Here is a 27,721-nt window from a genome sequence, read left to right as displayed (position 1 = left end):
CGCAATCAGACGTTAATGCTAACGCTTGCTAGCACAGAGTGGAGCATGGTCTCAATAGACGATCTTCGGGTCCGTGCTGACGTGCGTCGGTCCCTCACGTGACCTGTGGAATGTTAACAATGCAGCGAGTGTCCAACTTTGTGCTGCATTTCTGATTCTGCCTGGAGTCTGGGGAGAAAATGGAGGCACATTTCATCATATTTACCCAGTTCCTCCGTCTTCACTGAGCTCCTCGGCCCTATCTACGCGCTCAGTAACCGAGAAAGGGACTTTAAAAGTTGTCGTCTGACGGGATATACTCTCCAATCTTAGTTATTCTTGCGACTTCTATCACATGGTAAGTTGAGACTTACTTTTTTGGGGAGGGGAGTGGTGGTGTGATTTATTTCCACGGCTTGTTGCTGAGGAAAAAGTTCCGTCACGAGTGTGTTGATTAAAGTGAGGGTTGTAGCGGAGGGAATGATCCTTTCCTCTCTCTTTGAACAAGAGGACGAGCTCCGGTGCGTGTGCAGAGGAATGTTCTGGTGTTGGTCCTCAGCCCCCAGCCCCAGCCTGGGAGACGTTACAGTAGGGAGGCCACAGGACGCTGGAACAGGGGTTTCCGAGCGCTTTCATGTCCAGGGGCTCCAGACGAACACTGGAAACGACACAGAGCATTTTCTAACGGGTTCAAAGCTTTGGCACAAATGTGGAAATTCAACAGAATGCTCTCTTTTATACAGTTATACAGTCAGTAACTGCAGTTGCAGAAACTGCCAAGTTTTTGCTGCAGAAGGGGCCAAAATTCCATGTCGGGGGCCACTGAGTTTATAATAGAGGGGCTTCAGGAGCCACCCAGCTATAGATCTGCTGCTAAGATGTTGTCTATCACAACACCCTGCACTCATTTCAGTGTTTTAGTGGAGTTTCTAGAGCAACACCATATGCACAGCTCTATAATAACTATACATTTGAGACATGTGGGTAAAAGCAAGCATCAATGTCTGACTCTGGAATTATTGTGTCATTTTGATTTTTCACAGATAACTCAATGGGAGAACAGTGTGTGAGTCCCTTTGGATAACTGGGGGGAAATGCGGGGGAAAAGTGCGAATAATGCTCAGCATGTATGCAGATTTATTTTTTAAATGAGCTATTTTCACTCCAATTCCAAGTCTAAAGGGCTGCACAGTCTGGCACTGATGCAGCCATGTGTTTCATTCAGGTGTGCTGCCGCTGCGCTCAAACACGCCGTCTCTCATTCTGTTTGACACACTTTCACTACATGTAATTGCCAGCAGTTTTTCGGTCTTGTCAGTTCAGGTGTTTGATTTGTTAGGAACTCACCTGACAGCAGGGACGTGGACCCCTCAGTGCCAGCTGACTCCTCTGAATGCTGAGCAGCAGGCCGGAGTTACGCAAACCAAATCACAACACCAAAGTTTATTGAGACGCTTTATGTTCCTGTCAGCGTGTTTCCGAAGGCGGAGGTCACATTTTTAAACAATTAGGCCCATTATACTTTGGTTTCTGTGCTGCGACAGTGTGTTGTCAGGTATCAGGCCACAGCTGGATTTCATTGTCAGGCAGCGGTGAGGCATCTGTCAGGGGAACCACAGGGATGACTGCAGCGGGGAACCACCACCGGACTACAGACAGATGCTGGCTGATGTTGGCTGTGGCCATTTAAGCTGCGCTGTGTGTTTTTTATTGTACACCAGCAGGTAACCAGGAAAAGACACAAGCAAACTGGGTGGCAAAATGGCAAAAAAGCGTGGTGATATTTGGAATGAGACAGCCACCGGGTCCAGCTCGATGTTAACTCTGGCTCTGTGCCAAAGCCTGGGGTGAATCTGATGTGCGTGTGTGTTTCTGGAGATCAGTGAACACCATTTTGAGGGTTTTTAAGGGATGTTATGAATGCTGTTGGATTTGCTTCCTTTCTGTTAAACTGGGCTCAAATTACAGGGTCTCTACCATTCTGCCTGTATCAAAATGCACTCATGCATAAAGAGAAGTGTCGGTTTTTACACTGGGGAACACTACAAAATAAATGATCATTAAAATCATATTTCCAGGGGGTGTTGCACCACTTGAGCTTTCTGTTTGTCACAGACAGACCCCTCTCTCTCTCTCTCTCTCTCTCTCTCTCTCTCTCTCTCTCTCTCTCTCTCTCTCTCTCTCTCTCTCTCTCTCTCTCTCTCTGTCAGCTGCAGCGAGTGTTCCCTTTGTGCACAAAAGATATGTCTTGTAAGATCTGTTAGCTGAGGCAGTCCACTCGCTTTTCCCTCATCCCAGCTGTCTGTCAAACCTGTAGTTTACACCAACTTCACAGTTGCCATGTAGGACGTTCTGTTCTTTCCCCCCTCCTCCATCATTTCCCAAATATAGCAGAGTCACTACATCAGATCTATCAAACAAGTCAGATGTTATCTGGGCAACACTGATAAAGTTTGGCTGCAGTCGGGAAGGAGCAGATTTGAGCTGGGATCTGTAAATGTAAATGTTACCACATTTTCTGTGTTGAATATTGATGCCGACCAAGATCTCAGAGTATATTTCTTCCTATTTCATCCCTGACATAATGTCAGAACAGTCAAAATTGGTAACTTGAAAAAAAACAAATAAAAAACCATAGTATATTTTGGCAAAGGGGAGGAGGTCTGAACTGAGTTAGTGACCGGCACAGCACAGTGGGATGGGCCTAGAGACCTGTTCATGAACGGATCACTCAAACCTTGCATCTCCTTTAGGCATTAAAATTCTCTATATAAGACCTTACCAAGAAGATAGTCACCAGGAGAAGTGATTCTTTCAGCTAAAGCCAAACATCTCCAAGGAAAAAGGTTTTTATTTCCCTTCAGTGCAGCTGGAGTTTTCTTGGAGTCAGTGTCTAGTGGTGGTTAGAGGAACTGCATGTTAAAGTGACTGACATTGGCTTTCAGTTGAGTGGTTGAAGACAAGATTATTTCACTTGTTTCTGTGTTTCATGGAGTTTTTGAAGTGATTGTTGTGATATTTTCATGGTGTGCTTTATTTGAAAACATCACAGTTTTAGGAAAAGAGTGGTATTATTTTTAGCAGGTTTTTTTGAGTGTCAGACTAAATGACAATCCACAGTTTTTTCGGCATGAAGTTTGAATATTTTTGTGAAACTGAACATTTCTGCCCATTCCAGGTTGAATGTGTTCCAGTTCAGTAGCGGTAAGGCTTCAGTACGTCCTGATGTGAAGGTGAGGGTTTAGTGTGGAAGTGCTCTATGTGCTTGTAGCTGTGTGTGTGAGTGGTTTGCAATGTCTTTTCTGGTAAATGTTTTTACCTTTGGGCCTGGCCCAGCAGCCTCCTAAAGCCTCCAGACTCCAATTTCCAGACAGAGATCATCCATAATTCTTGTTTTTTGCTTTATTTTGCTGAGCATAGACTGCCCCATGATTCAACGGCGGTATGAGTTTGCTTGTAGTTACTTGTGGAATGGAATGCTCCTTGGTCGGACGTGGCGCCGAAAGCATCACAGGAATGGAGGCAAGAGATCCCAGAGATGGGGCAACATGTATGCAGCTTGGCCCACTTGGCCCCGCCCTACCCCACCACCCACCAATATAAAAAAAAACATGTTTTTGTCTACACAAAGTTTTATCTGTCCAAACAGTGAGTTCTGTGTCCTTCTCAGAAATGGCCCAAGGGGATGTAGTCTGCCAGGGAGGAGGTGGGTGGGGGTGCAGTTCAACAGCTTCTTATGTTTGGCAGCTTTGGTGAGAGTGCCATGATCCCAGTTCTGCTCTGCATCTGCCGCAGAGTACCTAGCTCTGGGCAATATGGTAGCGATCATTATCACAATCCTAATAAGAACATATTTTGATATCTATATACAGAATTTAACAACTTGGTAAATGTCTGCAAAATCACATGAAATGCTCAAATTCTTTTTACCATTTGAACATTTTCTTTTGATGGTATCATCTGTGTTTCCTGCCCTGCTTCAGCTGTCACAGGTGAAACAAGCATAGCCATAAGTACATTTTATAGATGGCTGAACACAGCTAGTCTTCATGCCTGTGGTACAGGGGCATGGTAGAAGTGTGAAAGGTGTCTTCATAATGAAAATAACTGATTTGGTGGAGGAAACGCCTTGAACTCATTCATTATTTTCTTGTGTCAGGATAATTGTCGCTCAAGTAATCGGGTGAATTTCTTTCACTAATCCACCTGCCTGTCAGACGCTTTGAAATACAACCAGATCAATTAAAGGTTGATTGCTTAACAGAATGGTTGGAATGGCAGACAAGTTTTGAAAACCACGGCCATGTTGAAACCTGCCAGAATGTGAATGTGTCTGGCAGTTCTTCCACGTAGGGAACAAACCAGATTGGTATCTGGAGACCAGACTTTACCTGCCCACCAAACGGAAATCTTCTCTGGCTGAGGAAGATATTTGAAGCTTGTGAGCTGCTCGGTTGGACAGGATACCAAGCTGCCTGTCGGTTTCAGGGTCTTACTTGGCTAGAAAAGTGAGACTTCAATTAGATGTAAAGAAGGACAGAAATAAAGAAATCATCTACATGGAACATAAGCAAACCAATAAATGGTAAAAAGTGAATGCAGATATGAAATCTTCCCCCCCTTTTATCTGGGATGGTCTTCCAGGTTTGGTTTTGACACTTGCATTCAGTCTCATTAACTACAAATACATAATCTCCGTTTCTCCCTTTTTAGCCGTGCATGTGGCTCCGTCGGTCCAGCTCAGACATTCAAACAAATTTCACTTTGACTGTGGTGGTCGCCTGACATCCCCTGTAGCGCCACCAGCAGGTTGATGTTTTTGGTATTATTGATATTGATATTGATATTAATGAAATTGTAGCGCCTCGGTCTTCATTTTTCATCAAGCCCTATCATCAGATCCAAGCAAGGCTGTGCCTAAGCACCAGGTCATCTGCTAGTGACCCCTAAGGGACTCATGTCATCGGGGAGTTTCACAGTGCCAGGACAGTGTACGTCTTTCCCATCCAGGCAGAGTAAACTCCTGTGGAGAACTCCGAATCATTGTCATTTTTTAAAGTGTGATAATGGTAAAGGTTTGAGATTCTGAATGTTGGTTATCAGCAGCTTTGGATTCACAATTCTAACCAAATACAACTTGTGCAACAGCCCGTCAGCATTTGATGCAAATGTTGTGTTTATTATCCTTAATATCATTGTTCTCTGTCCTCTCATCCACTCTATTTAATGCAGCAAAAACCTCCCTGACACTTCACATGTCATTGTGTCAGCCAATGTGTGAGTGTTTCACATCATATGAGGCTCCTTACAAGAACATGTGCGTTTATTCCACACGTCATCCCATCTGCCCTGGAGGAGTAATGCTGTTGTGGTACAATGTGGAGTATGTTTCTCCAGACATGGCTGTCAAATGGTGTTAAATGTCTGATCACAGGGGAGCATCACAGGCAGAGAGGCCGAGGCAGGGAGGGCCAGTGACTTGTGGTGACCCCACGCTGGAGCTCTGTGCTCTCGCAGGGGTGTTTACCAATGACCACGTAGCAGAAGTATGCAACGACGGGGGCTGACTTTCACAACTGCAGCTATGCATTGATGGGTTGCGGAGGGGGCAGGTGACGTGTTATGACCCCCTAGCATTCCTGAATTATGCATTAGGTATGCACCGATAGTGCTTAAGCAGATTAATGGATCTTCCAGGTTATACTAGTCTCAAACTGGTCCCACGTGATGCTTGTCACATTCTATAAGTGTTACTGAAAATCAAGTTATTTGGTTTTTGAAATTTTTGACATGATAACAGCTGATCATGTCATCTAACTCTGGTGTGATGCCACAGAAACACTGTATAAACCCATGTGTTTGTACATTCTTTCAGCTCATCAAATGCTGCTGTATCAGGTTACTGGGATGAAAATGAAACTGAAAATCTCATCTTTATATGATGTTAACATGATCTTTAAACCATCTCATCCATCTTATTCTATACCTTTCTACAATGTACTGGTATTATGAACCAGTATGTGTTAAAAGCAGTACAACATGTTTAAAATTCCCCGGCCCTTACCTTCCATTACAGCAGAATGTCTGGGACCATTCGTGTCTCTTTCAACCTGTTACGATGTCCACTCTGAGCCACCGACAGTTCTGGTTCACTTCTACATACAGTTAATTAAAAGTGCAACCTTCCTGTGCTTGATATAAACTGCCCAGTGCTTGCTTTAAATTTAGAAAATAAGAAAAGCATGAACACTATGCATGACCACAGTCTCCATGCTCTAACTCCATCCCTTCCTCCACAGGCGAAGATTGGCAGCATCATGGTTTGGCTGCGCGGTGCCCTCGTGACTGGCTGCGTTTCCTGGAATAAGCTGGAACCTGAGCCTTGAAAACCACACCATGGAATGCCTGTAGTACCACACTTCACCTTCATCCAGCCCACCAGCATCAGCAGGACTCGAAAACACAAAGAGAGACACAAACAATTAAGGGACATAGAGGACGACTCCCAAATCTGTGCCTCCAATCTTTGCTCCTGGAGACTCCTTATCTATTTAGGTCAGCCAGGAAAGGAATCTTTTGGAGGGTGCAGGGGAGTGTCAGTGTGTGTGTGTGTGCGTGTGTTTCCCTTTTAGAGTAGGTGCCTGCCCTGGGCACTGAGGCCATGAGGCCCAAGACTTTCCCAGCTGCACCGTACGTGGGCAACACGCGCCAGAGGCTTCAGGAGATCAAGGAGGGTCTGAAGCAGCCGGCCAAACTGGTGAGCCAAGCCCTGCACGGGGGCACCTCCCGGACAGAGGGTGGCCGAGGGGCCGACTGCAAGAGCGGGAAAGACACAGCCAGCCGACAGCAGCAGCTCCGACCCCCGCAGAAGTTCAACAACTACCAGAATGCCTTGCGAGAAATCCGCAAGTCCCTCATGCCCTTTGCCAATGAGTCGGGCCCATCCTCCGGTTCAGGACACCCTGCGGGCGCTGGGGAGGTCAACCGGCAGATGCTTCAGGAGCTGGTCAACGCTGGCTGCGACCAGGTGAGCATGCGTGTATCTGTCTATGGGTTTGTGTCTTGATGGTTTCCTGTAGGAATGTGTGGTGCCATCCTGGGAATGAGAACGTGCACTTTTCTTAGACTGTCGACATCAAGCTAACCATCCCTTTGACATGTAGTTGTATTCATCAGTGGGCCAGACGGCTCTATGCTAATATTACCAGAATTTTTAACTGGATTAACCACAAAATCTTCATCCAAACTGGATCTATAAACACTTTTAAGATTTCCAGGAAGCAATTGAGACATCTGGCAGTGCTAATGGATGACATTTAAGTGCGCCATCCATTCAAACAAACATTAGTAACATCTAGGAATCACAACACATTAGATCAAGTTACTACTTCTCATTGTCATTATGCTATGGCCTCATTTATGTACTGCAGTGTATTTGGCACAATGTATTTCTACACCCCCTGAGTAGAGAGACAGAGCTGTGGTGTGTATTAACTCATATGTTAGTATTGTGTGTGTCTCGGCTCTGTTGCTTTAAAAAGCCACTTCACTCAGATGCTGGAGGCGGCTCTGCCTCCTTCAGTCAGGAATTCTTAATGAAAGCAGTCAACAGTGCCACACACTCTCAGATGCAATACAATACAAGTCTTCCCTGCCAAGTGTATGGTGCTGTGGTTATGTAACGTTGGCCTGCGCGTTGAAATGTTGAAATATCAGGTGGGTTTCCCAGCCGGGCCTTTTGGCGTTCCTTCCCTCCATCCCGCTTGAGGAATGCGAGAGCGCCATCGAACGTCACTGGAGAAGAGTGAGGAGGGAGAGTGTTTCCATGGGAAATGGGGCCTCAGAAATCACTGTGTAAAGGCGTCACGTGAATGCTGTTAATCAGAGGTCACTTCACTTCCCAGGAGAGTTGACATCAAACTGCATTATATCTCAAACTCCTCTGTATTTACAGCTTAGTCAGTTAGAGTTGTTTGTTGTTGGTTTCTTGCTACAGTACAATGTACTATTGGAAGCTGAAATAGGAACCAGGAAGTCCAGTTTGAAAGCTTATTAAATGCTGTGACACAACACAGAGATGTGTCCTGGGAGAGGATTCACTGAAGATGAATGAGGAAGTGTGCATTTTTTCTCCTCAGTGCCACTGTCACACTAACTGTGCACTCATTACTGCATGCCCTTAAAGTATTCTCTTCTCACTCCTGTCATTCACCGTCTTCTCTTTGGGGACTGTTGAGGGGAGTGATAAAGTTCATGACATGTTCTTGGAAATGTCACTAAATGAAGTGAATGAGGCAGGGATGAGAAATCAAATTAGGGAATCTAATCACATGATTTCACCGCAAAATGCACTCGGCCCAGTTTAGTTTTAGTACACCAATGGTTAAAGGGCTGGAGGACAGGCCCTGTGATGGAGCTCGGCATGTGAAGAATGCTCAGCTCCAGCCTATGCTCAGAGCTACGAAGAAATCCTCCCCGCTCCAGGGAGGTTGTGAGGCTGCCCCTGCAGGGAGAAGCTGAGGGGCCGAGCCAAATCGATTTCAACCTATCACAGCCCTGACCTGTGTTTGCTGGCAGCAGCGCCTTTGCTCTGCGTCTTGTTTCACCGTCTTACATGTCTGGATTATCTGCGTAACTGTCCTGTGACAGTTTTGTCATACTTTAGTCTTAAGGTGGTCGGTAGTCCCTTAGAGAAAAGCAGGCTGCAGGACTGATTGAGTGTTTGCTCATTAACACTACAGCAGGCCGGCAGTCAGGTTTCAGCTTCCCGAGCGTGATGGCTGTAATGTAGTCACGGTGTGTGCTGGTTTTGATTTGCAACTACGATTCAAAATCTGATGATCTGAAAATGGAGATCTGTATTTAAATACAATTTTGGTGTATTGTACTTCACTGGAGTGTTTCTATTTGATGGTCTTCATACTACTACTCAACTACATTTCAGTGGGACATATTTCACTTTTCCCTCAGCTAAATTAGGCAATATATAGTTGTTACAATTCAGATTAAGATTTCCCATAAGAAACATGTGATAGGCTTGTAAAATATGGAGCATTGTTAAAGATTAAAGCAGTGGCTGGGCCCCCTTGTCACGTTTCAGAGTTCTTAGCAGTTCCACCAAAGAGACATTTCCCCTCTACAGTCGTCAGATGGTTTCATTTAAATACGTGTTTGAGGCCAAAAGAGTTCAAATGATCCAATATTTCACAAAAAAATACACAATACACAATACACAAAATGAATAAAAATTTGTGAAGCAGAACTTTTTTTTTCCACTCCCATTAATCATCTCATGACTCCTCACATTTACAACTTGGACCAGTTTGGAGGCTGTTTAAAATCTATCTCCTATCACCTGTTACCAATCAACCTGTTTACCTGTGGAATGATCCAAACAGGTGTTTTTGTTGCTGCATCAAATTCAGAATCAGCAGATATTTACAACCATCAATGAAGCTGATGAGGTCAGACAGTAAATATATTGTCTTTGTGCTGTTTTTAATTGAGTAGATTTCAAAAAGGATTAGCAGATCAATACATTCTGTTTTATTTATGTCTTACATAGCGTCACAACTTTTTCTGAACCAGGGTTTTATAGAGATACTTTGAATAGGCCCGACCCTTCAGAGAGTCCACTGGACTAAACCATCAGACTGTAGGTGTACAGAGCAGTTAAAACTAGCTTAAACCTGACCGCCTAAAACAACACAGTTCTGCCTATACACCGATCAGTTTAATGATATAATAATGTCGTAATATATCAGTCACAGGGGCCTTCTTCTTCAGGATAAGTACTTTTACTTATTTCAAATACATTTTGCTGGTAATGGCTCCATACTTTTACTTCAGTAAGCTTCTGAATGAATGACTCTGATGGAGTATTTTTACACCATTGTGCTGCTACTTTTATGTCAGTAAATAGTAAGTAAATGAATATTTCTTCCACCACCGTTAAGTGATTTGGTGCTTGTAGGAATTGAGTCAATCAGGAATAGATATGAAAATGAAGTTATGGTTAGTTCCACTGTGGGAAACATTCAGTTAAACATTGTCATTGATGATCAGAGTGATCAGCTAGATGGAAATGTCACTGTATCAAACAGGTCCCTGATTTTAGGAGCTCAGAGGAAAACAAGATTTCTGTCTTGATTACTTAAACATGCAAAACATACCTGACAGCAAAACTGAATATGTTAGCAAGTTGTAAGTTGGTGTCTTGATGTCTATATTTGATTTTTGATCTTAAAATGGAAAGATCAAAAGAAAAAAGAACAAATATCTTTTACTGATTCTGAAGTCATTAAAGTTTACTGAGGTTCATGTTTTATCAGGAAATGTTTTCAAGTGGCTTAACTTATGAGGTGCTGTATTTCATTTTCACATAAACCTACATTTACTCGCACAGACGGTGTCTCACAGCCATCAATATTCAACATTGCAAACTGTTGTATTGCCGCCTCCAATCTGAATCTGCTGTCTGTTCCTCTTCTCACACATCAGGTGTGTTTTTGTTTCTGTTTTTGGCTCTGAAAATGCAGTATAAAATAATTGAACAAGAAAAATGGCTCTGGGTATGTCAGGAGAGTGTGGAAGGTCATTTTGGATGCTGATGCTCCTCCAGTGCATTTCAAACACCTGTCGAGGATAAAAGAAGAAACTGTGGAAATCTTCTAGGCTACAATGGCAGCCATTTCCTCCGCTAGTTGACCTCCATTGCTGCCACCATTGTAAATGGCCCAGAGCAGTGCGGGCCCAGTCAATACAAACAGGAAGTGAACATTCAATGGCAGCAGGGTGGAACAGTTCCTTCTGCTACAGACAGTCACCACCCAACATGTCGCCTCTCCTTCCCCCCTGTCTCTCGTCTGTCAGAATCCCTACTGCAGAGTCTTTGTCCCCCTGTCTCTCTGTTCAATAGCAACAAAACTGCAGCGTAATCAGTTGGATTAGAAAAATCAGTGTCTCGTCCCTCTGGCTGCAAATAAAACTCACTTAATGAATCTTGAAATAATGTACTAATACAACACATATATACTGTATATGTAGACTAGTATCCTGAGGGGCATGGCCTTTGTGTGGGTGGTACAAAAAGTAAAAAGAAAAACACTTGATCAGCTGCTCCACAGCCTAATGCCATTTCTCAAAAGTTGAACTTGAGAATTCTGCGTCTAATGGCCAACTGACCACTGCGTTCACAGTGCACACATGGTCTATGGATGCATGAGAGGAAGAGCAAGTCAGTAGTCTGCAGTTCTACTCCAAACAACATCACTGAAAGCAAGCAAAACAAACTTGCTCCCTATTACACTGCTTTAATAATATTTGTGAATGTGTCTGGTCAGATGTGTTCTTTACTTTCCTCTGATGTTGTGGAAGAAGAAGGGGCCAGGTGGAGGTGAAGTAGTCTTGAATGGGTGAAATCACTGATTTAGGTTTCTGAACAGCCAGTCAGAGAGCTCTCTCTCAACCACCGCTGATGCTAATTCTACAGGTTGAATAGAGACTCCTGTGTGTCTCTTTAACACCTCTTGGCCTTTTTCTCATCAGCTGCACACACACTTGTACGAGTGTTTGTGTGTGTTTCTTTGATAACCCGTTGGTACCTTTGCCCTTGGAGGTCTTTCAGCTCCAGCTGTGATGGACTCCAAGCTGTGGGCCTCTATTTTTTCTTTTTCAATCATATTCCAGAGGCATCATGGCTGCTGTAGATCAGCTGCTTTTTCCTTGAAGACCCCTCACCTAATCTCTCCTTCACCTCTTCTGGAGGCATCTCAGCTGTTATCAGCCAGCCTTGTCTTCCTCCTCCTATTCGTCTCTCCCATCCTCTCCAGCTGCAAATTACAGAGCAATGTGACTTGTTACATAATCTTTTTTTTTTTTTTTTTAAAGGAGGAAATGTTTTGGAGGGGGAGCGAGGGTGGGGGGTGAGGGTGGCATGCCACGCGTCGAGATGACAGGGAAAGAAAGGAAATGAGGAGAAGGAGGGGTTCGCTCAGCGTTTTCCTTCCCATAACTTCCCAGCCGTCGTCACAGGCTTTCTACTGTATATGCAGGACAAACTGCGGCCAGGCAGGAATCCGGTGCACGCTAAGCATATTAAAGCCTTCATCGTGTGAGCAAGCAAACACTGCAGTGTTTATGTAACGATGAGGCCAACAGGACGTGACTTGGAAGCCGTGTATGTGTTAGTGTTTATGGTTTGTATGTTGGGGTAGAGGACGTGGCTTTTCTCGGCTCACACTGTAATAATTTGTAAGTAAGGCGTAACCTCGCTCAAGCATTGCAGTACCCTTATTTTGTCTGCAGAGGAGCGTTTTGAGCTTTACTGCCATGGATGAGGAAGAGGAGGGAGGGCGGCATCACATGTTATATGGCCGTCTGTGTGGAAATCATGCATGGACGTCCCTCTTGGCATGTCCATCCATCTGGACTCTGCTGCTGAACGTCCTCCATATGGCTTTGATTTGCAGGGTCCCATGCTAGAATGTGTTTCAGAACTGGGTCAAAGAGACAACGGATATCAAAAAACACTCTTGACTGTGGCCCTAGTGCAAAGAAAAAGAGTGTGTGTGTGTGTGTGAGTCACTCAGCCTGTGTTCATGCTCGTCATGTCAGTCTATCAGAGCAGTTTGTGTGTGTGTGTGTGTGTGTGTAGAGTTTGTAGGCTGGTGATTATGCGTTTGGGATAACTCGGCGGCTTGCGGCCCGCAACCATTATGACAAGGATACAAATGTGGCCTGGGTATTTTCGACAGAGAGAGAGAGGCAGAGATAGAAGAAAGACTATCCAGAATGCAAATAGCTTGAATTCCTGCTTCCTGGGCTGAGGAATGTGAGCGAGGAACATCTGTCGCCATGACAGCCGGGGTCACCAGGCCCGCCTCCACCCAGTGCGTGCACACACACACACACACACACACACACACACACACACACACACACACACAGAGACAAATGATCTGAGAGACAAAAATCAGAGAGTATTACTGTGGTGTTGATGTGGTTCAGGTTTGATTTAATTCACTGCCTCAGGACTGTTAAATATCAGCTTCAAAGCTTAAAACAAATATTTTATACTTGTTGCAAATACTGGTTTACGATTCTGTAACACAGAAAATAAAATGTGGAGGCAAAGACATGAAGACAGCAGAGAAGGAACACTTTGTCCTCGCCATTATCAATCAGACTGACCTTTAATTCTGCGATTTCACATTTTCAGTGTTCAGCACAGGGGAGTGAAGTGCACTGATATTTCTGCTACGTCGTCTACTTCGCATTGAGCCTTTCCACATTGAAGAAGGCAACTGAAGGAGTAGCTTTTAGACACGGTGAATTGAAAGATACCTTTTCCAAGTGGCAGTCCAGTGTCCCTGTGCTAACTGTCCATTTATGTCATGTTAGATGTCAAATATGTGTCCAGTATTTTTTCTCTTATCATAAACTTAAAAATAGCTTTGACTTCATTAATTGTCTTATGTTCTCTTACATTAATTCTACGTGAAGTCTGAACTGGGGAGGCTGCGTCTGACGGTTCTGAAACTTTCCAAAACCAGCCATCAGATATGCACAACTACTTCACACAGACCCACACACCCTAACCCCGGCCCTTTTCATTCCATACACAATTTCTTTTTGTGTGTACAGCTAAGTGAAGCGCTGTGAATGCCTTCAAAGAGAGACTGTCTAAAAGTGTGCCCATTATTCCCATTTGAACATTTGTTGTGGCTTTGCCCCTCTCTATGACGGCCGGCTTTTCACCTCACCTTTGACCTTTGAGTGCAGTCATTCAGAACAGCTTAAACACTTCTACCCTGTTCATACTAGTTTTTTTTTGCATGACCCTGCCTGTAGACGCTGACCTGGTTAGAGCCTGGCTCCTCTGTTCCTCTCAGTTCTATACTGTACAATTTATTAAGGCAGAAAAGCCAAAAATGCTACATTAATTCTTCATTAGTATACTTTACACATTGTAAACAGTGTACAACATGGTCGTGCTGCAGCAGGAGGAGAGGAAACGAGGTAGAAAGGCTGAGCGAGAGAAGGACATAATGTGACATTACTGGGAGGCTCTGGCAGCCAGCACTCTCTACTGGCTACACAGGAATGTAACTGACACACACATACACGTACACACAGGAAACAAAGTATAAACAGTGGTTTGTGTGTGCGTGTGTGTCCGTCCGTGCGTGTGTGTGGTCAGTCTTAGGCTTAAAGACATAGCTCTGTACTGTATGTGTGTATGAGCATGCGGATGCAATGGAAGTGAACAAAAGCAGGCGTCTGCATGCAGTAGTGTATTTATATGTACGACAGAGACGCGCTGTGATCGACAACAGGCACACACACACACACATGCACAGGACAGAAGGCATAGAAAGTGTGTGTCCTTGGCATTTCCTGGCTTTGAGAGCTGACTGTGCCCACAGTTGCTGCGCGGCTGTGCTTTTAAACCATTTATGTTTGATTTAGTTTTTTGGCAACAAGTAAAGCTGGCCAGTGTGTCTGAGAAACCGCAGGCAGAAGGGGCACAAAATGGCTGCACGGGCATTCAACGTCTCTCCTCAGCTGTTCTTACACGTTCTTGTACTCTTGTAGTAATTGCTTTGAAGCTCGTTGTCTCAATGACATGAGCTAATATTGCATAGAAGGCCAAGCAGGTAGAATGTATCAAACACAAGCCCAATTCAGAATAATAGAAACAGTGAGTGAAACACAGTACAATTCAACTGCAACTACGCTACAATCAACAGCTCTCTGAAACAGATTCAACAAAAACAAAGACTACAGCCTTGATAAAGGGAGGATTTTTTGGGTGTACCTCCTAAGCTGTCAATGAGCGTAAACAGTTTGCACTGCAGTGACAGTCCAGCAGTAAGTTGCTCCAAATGTACTAATGCAGGTATGTCAAACTGATTCCATAAAGGGCCGGAATCAATTCATCAGCTGCTCTCAGTCTTCAGCTGATAACTAAGTGATTTCTTGATGTTGATTGGTTGGCTTGGTGTGCTCCTCCTTGGTTGGAACAAAAACCTGCAGCCACACGGCCCTTTATGGAATCAGTTTGACATATGTGTACTAATGGAAAAAAGTGCACCAGAGAAAATATATGAAAGACGGGTGAAAGAGTGTTTAATTTGATCTGAAAGCAGCTAAAGGTGCTGCACATTGAAGATCATCAGACATCAGCAGCACTTTCAGATCTTCTCAAATGGTCTTGAAGCCATTGTAAAGATTTAAGTGTAGGAAAAAAATGCTCAGATCTCCAGGTTCTCGTAAGAGATCTGGCAAGAGTAGTCTCAGTAGAGGGCCATTGCAGCAGTCCCTATGTGATAATGCATATGTTATAATAGTGGAAGAGACCCATCTATGTCATATTTATGGTGTAAAACTACTACGATATGCTTCAGATATACTCAGTATTCAGTTATTGACTGTTGTACTATTGCTATTCGGTGAAGTTATTCAAGGAGTCAGCTAAATGCTTAGAAAATAAAATGAAATAGGATAACAAATTATGATGAAATATAGTAGTAAATACGCATGACTATAGCTTTTACGTTTAAAGCCCCCTCACTAGTAGTTTAGCATTGTTGTAATGTCATTTAATGAGTAAAACAAGGATTTAATGTTTTTTTAAAGGATTTAAACAGCAGTAGCAGACTGTCATCTGCGGCTGCTGTTACTGTGTGTGGCCAGCGGGGGCAGCAAAATGCCAGCTGCGTCAGTGGCCGGCCAGGGGTCTGAGTTGAAATGTCTATGCAGTGAGCTCATATGCCATTCGAGGGGATTTCCTCCTGTACGTGTGGTGTGGGTCGCTCGGTTGGAGGGGGAAAGGCATTTTTTTGTTTATCTTACACACTGCAGTCCTGTTTGTTTACATGTTTACTATTGTGAAGAAAACAGGAAGTTCATCAAAGCAGTTGTTCAGCTTCTTGTTCCCCCACCACACCAGCTAAAGGAATTTTGATTTGCAGATTGGGTCAGATCACCTCAATGTATACATCTACCACCCAACTATACAGACGCAGTTCTCATGGCGCTTTTAAGTAAAAGCTATTGTTAGAGAGGATTTTACATAGTAGATTCAAGTCTGTGCTGTTTCACTAAGATGACCTATTCCTTGTGACATACTTTAACAATGTTGCAGACGCTTTGTTGTGACTTGAGTCTGAAACTGTCAGCTTTTGTTTCCCTTTTTTATTGTCTCGATGTACGCAAATCCCAACATTAAGTATAAATGAAACCCACAATTGGTTACTTGTCTTGCCGCAATTTAAGTATATGTGTTTGTGTGTGTGTGTGGAGGGTCTTTTCAGCTCATTATTCATTTGAATCTTGATCTTAAGAGTTCATTCTAATCTTGAGCTGAAAAGCTTTTAAGATCTCCTGCTTTACATTAACACAAACACCAAAGGAATGATTGGCATTGTTTAATAAAAGGCCATGAATTCAACGACAGGAATTCTCTGCATGTTTCCTCCTTCACATTTTTGCTGCTGTGTCTCAATCATAAATTATGTGGCAGCCGATGAGGAGAAACTGCCAAGGTGGTTAACCGACATTTTTCACATTGGTGACCTACATACCTCTGGGCTTTTGCAGCTGCCCACCTGTTTGAGCCAGGGATGAGCTCCCCATGTATGATTGAAGAGGGGGACAAGTCAGATGACCGATAATTCAATGAAATGGCATTTTGCATAAAGAATAAGAAAATGCTATGAATTTGATGCACAGGTGTTAAAGAGAAATTCCAAATAAGTGTTTTTAGTATCTTGTGCAAACTATATCAGCTAGACATTCATAATGTGGGTGATGCACCATTGATGCCTGCCAAACAATCTCTTTAAAGCAGTTTGTTTCCAGATTCCCCTGATCTCTTTCACTATATCCATGTGCTGTTGCTTGTCTTCTGTGTTTGGTTTAACATAGCATATATCAGTCTATGCTTTCAATTTCATTAACACAATTTGCTAACATTAACTGGGACGTGACATGATAGACTATCAATCCGTCGATTCTGAAATCCTACTGAAATGAACAAATCCAGAGATAGAAAGGAAGAATGCTTGTAGAATACTACAGAATTCTTTGGAAATGGTGCTTAGTGATGTCCAGTTAGAGTTAAACATGCTAAAACTGGTAGAAGCACCAATATAGACCATTAAAGGGAGCTCTCTCTCTCTCTGGTCATTCCCAGGGAAGCTTGTCTGCTAGTGCCACAGAGGTACACACAGGACCACACCCTGCTGCTAACCTGCAACTACTGAATCATTCACATGAAATGATTGCGCCCATTACAAGTGATCACGCGGTGGTATGATAATTGTCTTGGCTGAGAGTTTTCTTTGAATGCTGACGAAGGATCAGTTCACTCATGGTTTCCCCCCACTTTAACCGTGTCAGTTTGTTAGGTTTCACTTGTTTGTCTTTCTTCACGTATTGTGTAACCAACAAAATAAAAATTTTATTATAAAAATATTATTCCAATGTCCAATAGCCATTTGACCTCATTTTGGTGGTGTATTTTGTGTATGTGGTGTATATTTTTTGCTTTGACGGTCACAGGAAGTCTCTGGTATGTAACCCCAAGAAGAGAGGATGCAGGTGCTTGAGCACCGACTGTGCCAATGTGTGTGTTTTTTATATTTGGTGTCTGGACACCTTCAAGGCAGATTATCTGCCTGTGTTTATTTGTGTATTGCAGATACCTGCAGCATTGTCTTTTAAGGCTTAAATTTAGTTTCCTTGTGTTTTTCTGTGTTTGTTAGTATGAAAAGCAGGCACAGTGTCTGTCCTCACTTGTAGTGTTGTTTAACTTCTCCTTAAAGATTTCCTGAATTCATTTACAATTTTAACATTTTCAGGCTATTTATTTAGGCAAGGTTTTTGAACAATAATTTTGTTTACAGAATATTGAGCATTTCAAAACATTGGCTTGTTGTTTTAATATGAAAAATTCTTTGTTTTTGTGTGTGCTTCACAGGAAATGGCAGTGCGGGCACTGAAGCAGACAGGAAGTAGGAACATCGAAGCGGCCTTAGAGTACATCAGCAAAATGGGTTACCTTGACCCTCGCAATGAACTCATCGTCCGTGTCATCAAGCAGACTTCACCAGGTACATACTGTGCAACCTCAATAAGTTGACTTTGGCCAGTGGATTTATTTCTCTTCACTACATATACAACTGTGATTCCAAAAAGTTGGGACGCTGTGTAAAACATAAACAAAACAAATCATTTGCTAATCCTGTTTGACATATGCTCGATTGAAAACAGTACAAAGAGAATATATTTAATGTTCGACCTCATCAAATTCATTGATTTTTGTAAATATCTGCTTATTCTGAATTTAATGCAGCAACATGTTTCAAACAAGTTGGGACAGGAGCAACAAAAGGTTCCACAGGTAAACAGGTTGATAACAGGTGATAGTCTCATGATTGGGTATGAAAGGAGCATCCTGGAAAGGCTCAGTCATTCACAAGCAAGGACGGAGCGAGGTTCAACATTGTGTGAGCACATGATTGGATAAAGGATGTTACTACATGGACTCAGGAACTCTTTGCAAACCTGTTGTCGATAAACACAGTTTGTAAATGACTGCATTCTCTTTTTATTTGTGTTTAACAGCGTCTCCTAACTTTTTTTTGGAATCAGGGTTGCATTTACTGTATGGACTCATAGATCTAGTAGATCAGTTCAAAGATCAGATCAAATTGCTAGAATTGCTTGATACATTGAGTAATCTTGTTGTCCTTTCAGGGAAAACTGGCATGCCAACCTCAATGGACCACCGACCTGCATTAGAGGCTTCAGGTGAGGCCATGCCTCCGTACCACCAGATGGGGGCTATGTATGAGGGATCAGCTGGATATGGCCCTGAGGGTGAAATGGCCAGACCCTACATGGGCGCTCCCCCCGTAATTAACTACATGATGCCCCCATCTGGTGCAGCACAGGGCCCTGCCATGGGAAACCCAATGGGTCGACCTCCCAGTATGGGCACCTATCCAGCAGTGATGGCCACCCAGAGCAACCCAGCCAATACCATGTACCCTCCAGGGGCCCAGCAAAAGGGCTACCCTGGCGGTATGGAGCAGCACGGGCCCATGATGAGCTACAATGTCCCTGGCCAGCCTCTGCAGCTCCAGCCTCAGCCACCAGGGGGCCCTGTCCCAGGCCCCCACTATGACTATGGTCATGCCAGGCCACACATGATGGAGCCTACAGGCTATGGAGTCAAGAGGACCGCCTCCTTCCAGAACAAAATGGCACCACCCCCCATGGCACCCCCAGACAACTACGTCAACATTCAGGGGAAAGGGGCCATGGGCCAGAATGGTCCAGGAGGAGGAGGGGGAGGGTACCCTGCTAACCTGTACCTGCCCCCTCATTCCCACCCGCGGCAGGCCAGCCCCACCTCCCACCAGGTTCACATGATGTCCCGTTCCCCAGGTGGGGTGGCAGCCATGGGCCCCGACTTCTCCGATATGCCCCAGGGCTTGATGACACCATCCAGGGCCAGCCTCAACCTGGACCTGTATGAGCACCACTGGGCAGGGCCCCCAGGTCCTGAAGGGGCCCCTCCAGCAAGGCAACCCCAACCCCAGGGCCCCTTTAGGGGCGAGGTGCGTGTCCCCAGCAGAACCAACTCCTTCAACAGTCGCTCCGCAGGACCCAATGGTGTCCGGCCAACGATGACTGCACCCCCCACAGCTGGCAAACAGGACCCCTCCTTGGGCACTCCAAACACCATCACGGCTGTAACATCCCCACCCATCCAGCAGCCGGTCAAGAGTATTCGTGTGATGAGGCCAGAGCCCAAGACGGCTGTGGGGCCGTGTCACCCCAGCTGGATGACTGCTCAGGCCCAGGATGCAGGTGAGCCTCTGGCCTACATGGCAGAGGAACCCTACTCTCTTGAGCCTGCCCAGGAGCCACGCTGCCCACCACCACCTTACCCCAAAAGCCTGCTCATGTCTGGTGCAACTGGTGAGCCAGGGGCCCTGGAAGGAGCCGGAGCCATGTGTGGAGCTCAGGACCTCAGCAACACTGCTGCCAGAAGCACACATGGTGGCAGCGGAGGGAGCGGAAAGCCAGAGGAGAACCAGCAGGTGAAAGAGAAGACAAAGATGGGCAAGGGAGAAAAAAACGTGAAAGACAAGAAGCAGATCCAGACGTCACCTGTTCCAGTGAGGAAGAATGGACGGGATGAGGAGAAGAGAGAGTCGCGCATCAAGACCTACTCACCTTTCGCTTTCAAGTTCTACATGGAGCAGCACATAGAGAATGTGATGAAGACCTACCAGCAGAAACTGAACCGCAGGCTTCAACTGGAACAAGAGATGTCCAAGGTAAGACAGCCCTTTACCAAACTGCTCCATCTTTTAAACTCCAGTGAGTTGCTGAATCATCTTAATAACAGACAGAACGCAACAAGATGGCCTCATGGTTAAGCTGATGGGGAGCTTGAGCCCACTCCAGCAATGCTGCATGTGATGATGCTATACTATGCTTTCCTTATCCTGTAATTTGTGTCACTGTGGACATTCTATGGAGCTTTTTGAATAACCTCATTTAAACATTTGACTTCACTGCAAAGCATCTTCAGCAAACCAGTGGTTTTTCATGTTTTAGCCTAAACGTGACTTGACTAAACGTCGTGTACACATGACATTGTTGCAGATCATTTTCCAGTAAAAAAAACAAAACGTACAACATGCTTAAGGTCCATTAACATGGAAAACATGGCATGTTTATTTATGTATTTATGTTAACATGGAGTATGTTAGTACTGACTATTTTGGAAGCAGCAACATTTTTCATTTTGATAGAAACAGCCGAAGTCGCATTATTTTGTGGTGCTTTAGCAGAGCAGACATCCATCAGTTCTCAGACATCCTGGACTGCATTAACTAAATAAATGTGAACAAAAGAATAATAGCAGCAAAATGGTTTCTGTGGAGATGATCCTGCCTCAAAGCTTTGGGTCTCTGAAATGTTCATATTGCATTGAAAGAAAATGTCTTCAGCTGAAGACCAATAAAGAAGCTTACCGACATGCTTTAGAAAATGGACAGGAGTAATGTGAAAGCTCTTTGTCGTTAATGGCCTAGAATCTGAAAAACCACTAGTCTTTTGTCTGTATATGAGATGAGAATGATAATGAGTTGTACGGAAAATTGATGGCAAAAAAGTTGTCATCCAAAGAATTCTCCCTCAGGACTTAGTTTTAGACAACAAGACCTTTGTCCTGGAATGAGGAGTCAGTGAGTTCACACTGTGTTTGCATGAGCTTGTCCTGAGTCATGACTTTGGCCTCTGGCCTTTTGACCTACTTTAAAGTGATTTGAAAGACGTTTTTAGATGAGAAAAAATACCACAGCTAGGCCCACACAGTGAGGTAACAGAATTAGCTCAATTTGACAGCAAAGGTCAGGGCGCTGGGTTTGGCTCATGCTGCATTTGTAGGTCATTGATAATCATGACTGAAAAATAAACTTATTGAAGTTGTTTCTGAGACTGCTATTGAAAGGGATGTGGAGTCATCGTTTATTCTCCTCACCATCTTTCTTCAACCCCTGTTCCTCTGTCCAGGCTGGCCTTTCGGAAGCAGAGCAAGAACAGATGAGGAAGATGCTGAACCAGAAAGAGTCCAACTACAACAGGCTACGCCGTGCCAAAATGGACAAGTCCATGTTTGTCAAAATCAAGACATTGGGCATAGGCGCCTTTGGTGAAGTGTGTCTTACCCGCAAGGTGGACACTGGTGCACTTTATGCCATGAAAACACTGCGCAAGAAAGATGTCCTCAACCGCAACCAGGTGATTTTATAATAGTATTACTGTTTTAATAAGTCTCAAGTTTAGGCCTGTGCATTTGTACCAGTTGCGAAGGAGACACAGCCAGTTTGTGCCCTTGTCGATATTATTTAATCTGATGATGACATTGTTATTCAAACCAGTTCAAACGAGCACTGTCTTTGGTGCAGGTGGCCCATGTAAAAGCAGAGCGTGACATCCTGGCGGAGGCAGACAACGAGTGGGTCGTGCGTCTCTACTACTCCTTTCAGGACCGTGACAGCCTCTACTTCGTCATGGACTACATCCCCGGAGGAGACATGATGAGCCTGCTCATCCGAATGGGCGTCTTCCCAGAACCTCTGGCACGCTTCTACGTGGCAGAGCTGACACTGGCCATCGAGAGCGTCCACAAGATGGGCTTCATCCACCGCGACATCAAGCCCGACAACATCCTCATTGACCTGGACGGACACATCAAGCTGACGGACTTCGGCCTGTGCACGGGCTTCCGCTGGACACACAACTCCAAGTACTACCAGAAAGGTGAGATACTTTGTGGTGCTGGTTCAGTGTTGTACTCGTGCTACATGACCAAAATATCCTAACGTAAACATGCACATAGACACTTAGTTTAACACAGTTTCAAAGACATTCTGAGGATTCAGTGGATTTTGTAAAAATGCAGCCTGTATGTATCATGTAACAATACACCGTGTAATCCAGTGCACAAGTGAAAGTGATATTCACTGGGCACTACATCTTACTCGTAATGGTTTCAAATGGACAATCAGAGTTCATATATATCTCATTTATTTTCTTGTATCCTAAACTCAAAAAACATGTCGAGGCAAACATTTTCAGACACATTCAGACTTGGCAGCTACCAAGTCCAGCTGGCCTTTAAGTATTTGCTCAAGAGCACCTCAGAAGTGTTACCTTTCCCATCCAGCTAACCCAGGCAGTGTGTCACTGTGAATTTAACATCATTGTTGCCTGTCTTCTGTCTTCAGGGAGCCACGTCAGACAGGACAGCATGGAACCCAGCGACTTCTGGGACGATGTGTCCAACTGTCGCTGTGGCGACCGGCTGATGACACTGGAGCAGCGCGCTAACCGGCAGCATCAGCGCTGCCTGGCTCATTCGCTGGTGGGAACGCCTAACTACATCGCACCAGAAGTGCTACTGCGTAAAGGTGGGTGAGATACAATGGATAATTGCCACAGCCTTTTATTTTAACCATCCAGAAATAAGAGTTTAGACACTGCTGCATTGTGCAGAGCTCATACCAGAATGTTAGCACCTGTTGAGACAGGTAACATTAACTGAATATGAATTTGTTTTTATCTTTGCATTTGCCACTTCATACTACCAGACCCTGTGTATGAGTAGTTAATTGTGGCTGAGTTGCTTTCATTTGAAATTTAAATGTCAGAGTCAAGCAACTGAGGTTAAAATCGCTTTTACCTGCTATTTCAAATTGTGACAAAAAGTGTCCTTTTGTCAAAGGCATTTTGTTCAATTTACTCTTACCCTGAACATAAAAGAATCACACTCAAATACTCAGAGAGGTTCATTTTTGTTTTGCATGTACAAAGATATATGGACACTGCCACATTTTTCGTTATGTTGGCTTTGTACTCAGCCTAGTGAATGTAAAATGAAACACTAACTATAATGTTCAGATGCTGCTGTTGGCCTTTAATTTGAGTGTATTATGGATGAACACAGAAGAAACCGTAGCCATGTTTTTGTTTTTCTGTTTAAAAACTGTGGAACTGTGTAAAAAAAGGCCTACAAGTTCCACACTGTTGATCCTGCATCAGTGTGAACACCCTGAGCCACCCTCAGAGTTATGGTTTCATTTCACTGTACTAAAGTTAGGAGCCAACACAATAAATGTGTTTGTATGAATACTTGATACTGGATTGTGAGAGCACTTCCAGATGAATCTGATATTTGTGTGTTGTGTGCAGGTTACACCCAGCTGTGTGACTGGTGGAGCGTGGGAGTGATCTTGTTTGAGATGCTGGTGGGACAGCCGCCCTTTCTGGCCCCCACACCCACCGAGACTCAGATCAAGGTCAGTGAAGAAGAAAAACATCCCCAGCTTTTAAATGAAAGCAAATGAAATCAGTTCGGTCGCAGCAGGCCAGGTCAGTTAGACAGAGCCACATTCTGTCTGCCATCCCACCTCTTTCTGGACAGCTCCCAGGTATGAATGGGACTTCAGACATCATCTTTAGAGCACTGAACATCATCTTTGTTCAGCTTGTTTGGCCAGGTGAGATCAAGGCCATTTTAATCAACTAGCACCAAGTATCAGCAGAGAAACAAATAAAAATGGGAGTCTGATGCAGTTCATGTACCGATAGCAGTGGCGGCTGGTCCTTATTTGCCTGGGTGGGGCTACAGGCCTCAGTGTCTGCATGATGCACTGAGCTTTTACTCCAACTCTAGAAGACTGCCACATTTACTCAACAATTGAATGAGAAAGGCAAGCCCTCTGTCCAAGAGCTCACCTTGGCTATTTCTCCTTGCTCACCACACAGAAAGATCCTTTGGAAAACAAAACAAACCTTTTTTTTTTAGATTTAAATGTTTAAATTCATCATAAATGCTGAATGAAGATTCATTTCTGTTTTTTTTTTATATTCTTCTCATCTGTTTAATACTTAAAGACCCACTGCTTCATTCATTACCAATTATTTTCTTGGCATTAGCTGTCATTTCCACACATGTGTGCATGTGTGCAGCCTAGGAATTCGTTGTTAGCAAAAAAATTAATTACAGCAAGTATACAATTAGCCTACGTCTTGCTGTTGATCACATCTATTTTGTCATGTTGTTGCCACCTGCTGGATTGGACCAGTAGAGCTGTCAATGGCTAATATTGTGGTAATGATAGATGTGTCCTATGGGTCCACCATACTACACTACTACAAGAGCTAAATCTACCACAGTATGTCCTGTGATATTAATATCACAAATGTTATACATGGGGAAGCTGGTGATTGCATGACTGGAATGGCACCAGGAAACAGAACACAAAATAGAGACTGGTGAAATTCACACTGTATAATCCTGAAGTAGTAACATGCTTCAAATGTAAAAACCTATTCATTTATGAAGTTTGCTGACTGAATTAAGCTCTGTGGCTGGTATGGAGCAGCACATGCGCCCTCTATAGACCAGCCACCACAGAGATAGCCACGAAGAACGAAGACTGCTGGACTTCTTGGACTTGTATGGACAACAGAGTGGGTGAATGCATCAGTGTAGACATTATACATACAAACGCCTGTCAAAAGCTGCCACAACTACATCCAATAAATGAGCTACTCCCTTTGTTAAAGGGTCAGTTCAGCCGAAGTGTTAAAAAAAAAAAGAACAGTCCCTCTACCCGTTGTGGCATCCAGCCATACAGATCAGTTTTGGAATCACAAGCTGTTTTTGGAATAATGTAACCCTAAACAAGCCAAATACAAAGAGGCAGAACCAACAAGAGCACAAGGTTCACTCAGTAGCGTTCCTTGAGTTGCTGTCCTCAGCAGGGAAAGTCACCAGGGAAAAAAATTTGAAAATAAAAGTCCTCAGAAAAAAATGGAAATTCAAAAATTTGCATTTTTATGACAACTGGGTTAAATCCATCTGTGGATCATTATGGGATATAATCAAAAGCTCCTGCTGAGTGAACCTAGTGCTGAAATTGTACAATATTAGTCAACCACTGTTTCTAAGCTCAAGAATGAACAACTCATGAATCCAACAAACTGATTATTTAAGTTTAATGTCTGCGTCTGACATTACAGGAGCTGTGCTCACCTCACATATTGTGTGTCTCCCCTCTGCAGGTCATTAACTGGGAGAGCACCCTGCAGGTGCCTGCCCAGGTCAAACTGAGCCCAGAGGCCGTCGACATCATCGGCCGCCTCTGCTGCTCTGCAGAGGATCGTCTGGGTGCCAATGGAGCCGGAGAGATCAAAGCTCACCCCTTCTTCACCCAGATGGACTTCTCCAGCAATCTGCGGCAGCAACCAGCCCCCTACCGGCCCAAGATCGCCCACCCCATGGACACGTCCAACTTTGATCCCGTGGAGGAGGAGGGCGGCCCCGGGGCGTGGAGCGACAGCGGGGACAGCACCCGGGCCCTGGACATGCTCTGCTCCCCGCACGGGAAGCACCCGGAGCACGCTTTCTACGAGTTCACCTTCCGCAGATTCTTCGACGACAACGGCTGCCCCTTCCGCTACCCTAAGCCGCTTGAAGCAAGCGAGGTGACGCCAAGCATCACCGGAGCCACCTGCATGGGTCCAGAAGAGGAGGACGAGCAAGAAGAGGAGGAGGAGGAAGAGGAGGATGAAGAGGAGGAGGGAGAGCAGGGGGAGGGATGCGAGCCGGTGTACGTTTAGAGCTGCAGACTGACAGGCTTCCTGAGCGGCGCGTGTCTGTTACTGCCGACTAATGCTCATTATTCAGCTCACGACCCTCCCACCTGCCACTGCTCTTCTTCTGTGTGTGTCTGTGTGTAGAACTCCCCTGATCCGGGACCAAGAACCAACATTCTGTTTGTGACTGACTGCATCAAGGGTGAAGCATGTGCAGTTAGAGGAGCAAGACTCAGAAACTGTACAAGTTGAAAGGAGATGGCTGATATTCTTTGGAATGTAAGGATGTCTAGATGACAGACGAGATTTCTAATTCGAGGACTGCTTCTGGTTGCTCCAGAGGTTTCTTGTCCCATTCCTTCCACCCTTGGTCTTACGGACGACTGAAACACCTCCACGGTGATCAGCTGCTCCCTGTTCTACCTGAGCTGCTTTACACTCCAACATTGGACACTGCAATGTGAAGAGTGGAACCAGTTTACTCGTTGATCGAATGGGCGGGGGGGGGCGGGGGGGGGGGGGGGGGGGGGGGGGGGGGGGTGGGCGGGGGGGGGGGGGGGAAGCTGAACAAGTCTTTCACAGCTGCTGCAAAATAAGCTACAAAACCACACGCATGCATGTGCACACACTCACGCACACTTCTTCAGTAAAGGTCGTGCTCAGTCAACAGGGTGAAAAAGCTGTTGGTGTCTGCAGGTAGATTTCAGTGTCCATACTGATGCTTCAGGAAGTTGGCTCTGACTAGATGGACGAAAAAATTCTCCCAGATTCCTCTGACACATGTTCAGCCACAGAGGAACAGTTGTTAAGTAGCCATCCTGTGGTGTGAGAGAAAATGTGTCCCTTTTGACAGCATTCACTTTTCACGTGTTGTTTATTTCTGTGTTTTCAGTTTAAATTTCTGCATGTGTAGCAGATCAAATTTAGAAAAAAATGAAACAAATTGACCAAGCAAAATGTTTTGTGCCAACTGTAGTTCAGTGTAATGTTTTGTCCTTAAGATGGGGCCTCCTTCTTCCCTCAGAGGTTGCTGTTACAGAGATCCTTGTGTTCATTGAGTTCTTCAGGAAGAGTTGGATCAGATGAAAAATGTTCCTGCCATCAAATGATACTTCTTGTTTACTAGGGGGGCAGATTGCTAACGTGTTAGCACAACACATAGTTCCCCATGCTTTGTTTTAGGAAAAGAACAGATAAATAGAATGAAATCCAGCCTGATATAAGAAAATTGAGAGAAACCAGTGCCAGACCAGGCCTGAACCCGTTGGGTCGGATGGGTCTGAGTTGGTTTCTGACTGAGAATCAAAACTCTTACACACATGCACACACACCCACACACACACACTTTCACAAGGTGATGATGATGATTTTACAGTGATTTTGCCCCACAGTGGCATTGTAACTTAACCAGCCCCCTCTATCTTCTGGAGGCAGTTATGAAAACTCAAAGCATCATGTTCTTACAACAGCAAACATGTGATAGTATGACTATGTGCAATACAAAAAATACATTATATATAGTTTTCTAAACACTTAATATCCTTTTGAACGT

The 27,721-nt window shown here is 44.5% G+C and overlaps 1 protein-coding gene across 2 annotated transcripts; it reads left to right on the top strand.

The window, feature by feature from the left end:
• Positions 1-177: 177 nt before the first annotated feature.
• Positions 178-26,663, top strand: lats2 (large tumor suppressor kinase 2). Of its 2 annotated transcripts, XM_041951170.1 has the most exons (10): positions 178-337; positions 3,158-3,212; positions 6,279-7,006; positions 17,963-18,095; positions 18,742-20,333; positions 21,577-21,804; positions 21,972-22,326; positions 22,794-22,976; positions 23,758-23,864; positions 25,636-26,663. In XM_041951170.1, the coding sequence occupies exons 3-10, from the start codon at positions 6,641-6,643 to the stop codon at positions 26,191-26,193; spliced, it is 3,522 nt and encodes a 1,173-aa protein (XP_041807104.1). In that variant the 5' UTR covers positions 178-337; positions 3,158-3,212; positions 6,279-6,640; the 3' UTR covers positions 26,194-26,663. The 2 variants fall into 2 exon arrangements, with proteins under 2 accessions (XP_041807104.1, XP_041807103.1); XM_041951169.1 differs by lacking the exon at positions 3,158-3,212.
• Positions 26,664-27,721: the final 1,058 nt, after the last annotated feature.

Source organism: Chelmon rostratus, chromosome 13 (genome assembly GCF_017976325.1).
Source record: "Chelmon rostratus isolate fCheRos1 chromosome 13, fCheRos1.pri, whole genome shotgun sequence".
NCBI lineage: Eukaryota > Metazoa > Chordata > Actinopteri > Chaetodontiformes > Chaetodontidae > Chelmon > Chelmon rostratus.
This window is presented reverse-complemented; position numbering and strand designations above follow the sequence as displayed.

Coding starts and splice junctions, on each gene's coding strand:
- lats2 (XM_041951169.1), top strand. CDS start 6,641: ATGAGGCCCAAGACTTTCCCAGCTGCACCGTACGTGGGCAACACGCGC. Junction 21,805..21,971: donor ATGTCCTCAACCGCAACCAG/GTGATTTTATAA, acceptor TCTTTGGTGCAG/GTGGCCCATGTAAAAGCAGA. Junction 23,865..25,635: donor CCACCGAGACTCAGATCAAG/GTCAGTGAAGAA, acceptor TCCCCTCTGCAG/GTCATTAACTGGGAGAGCAC.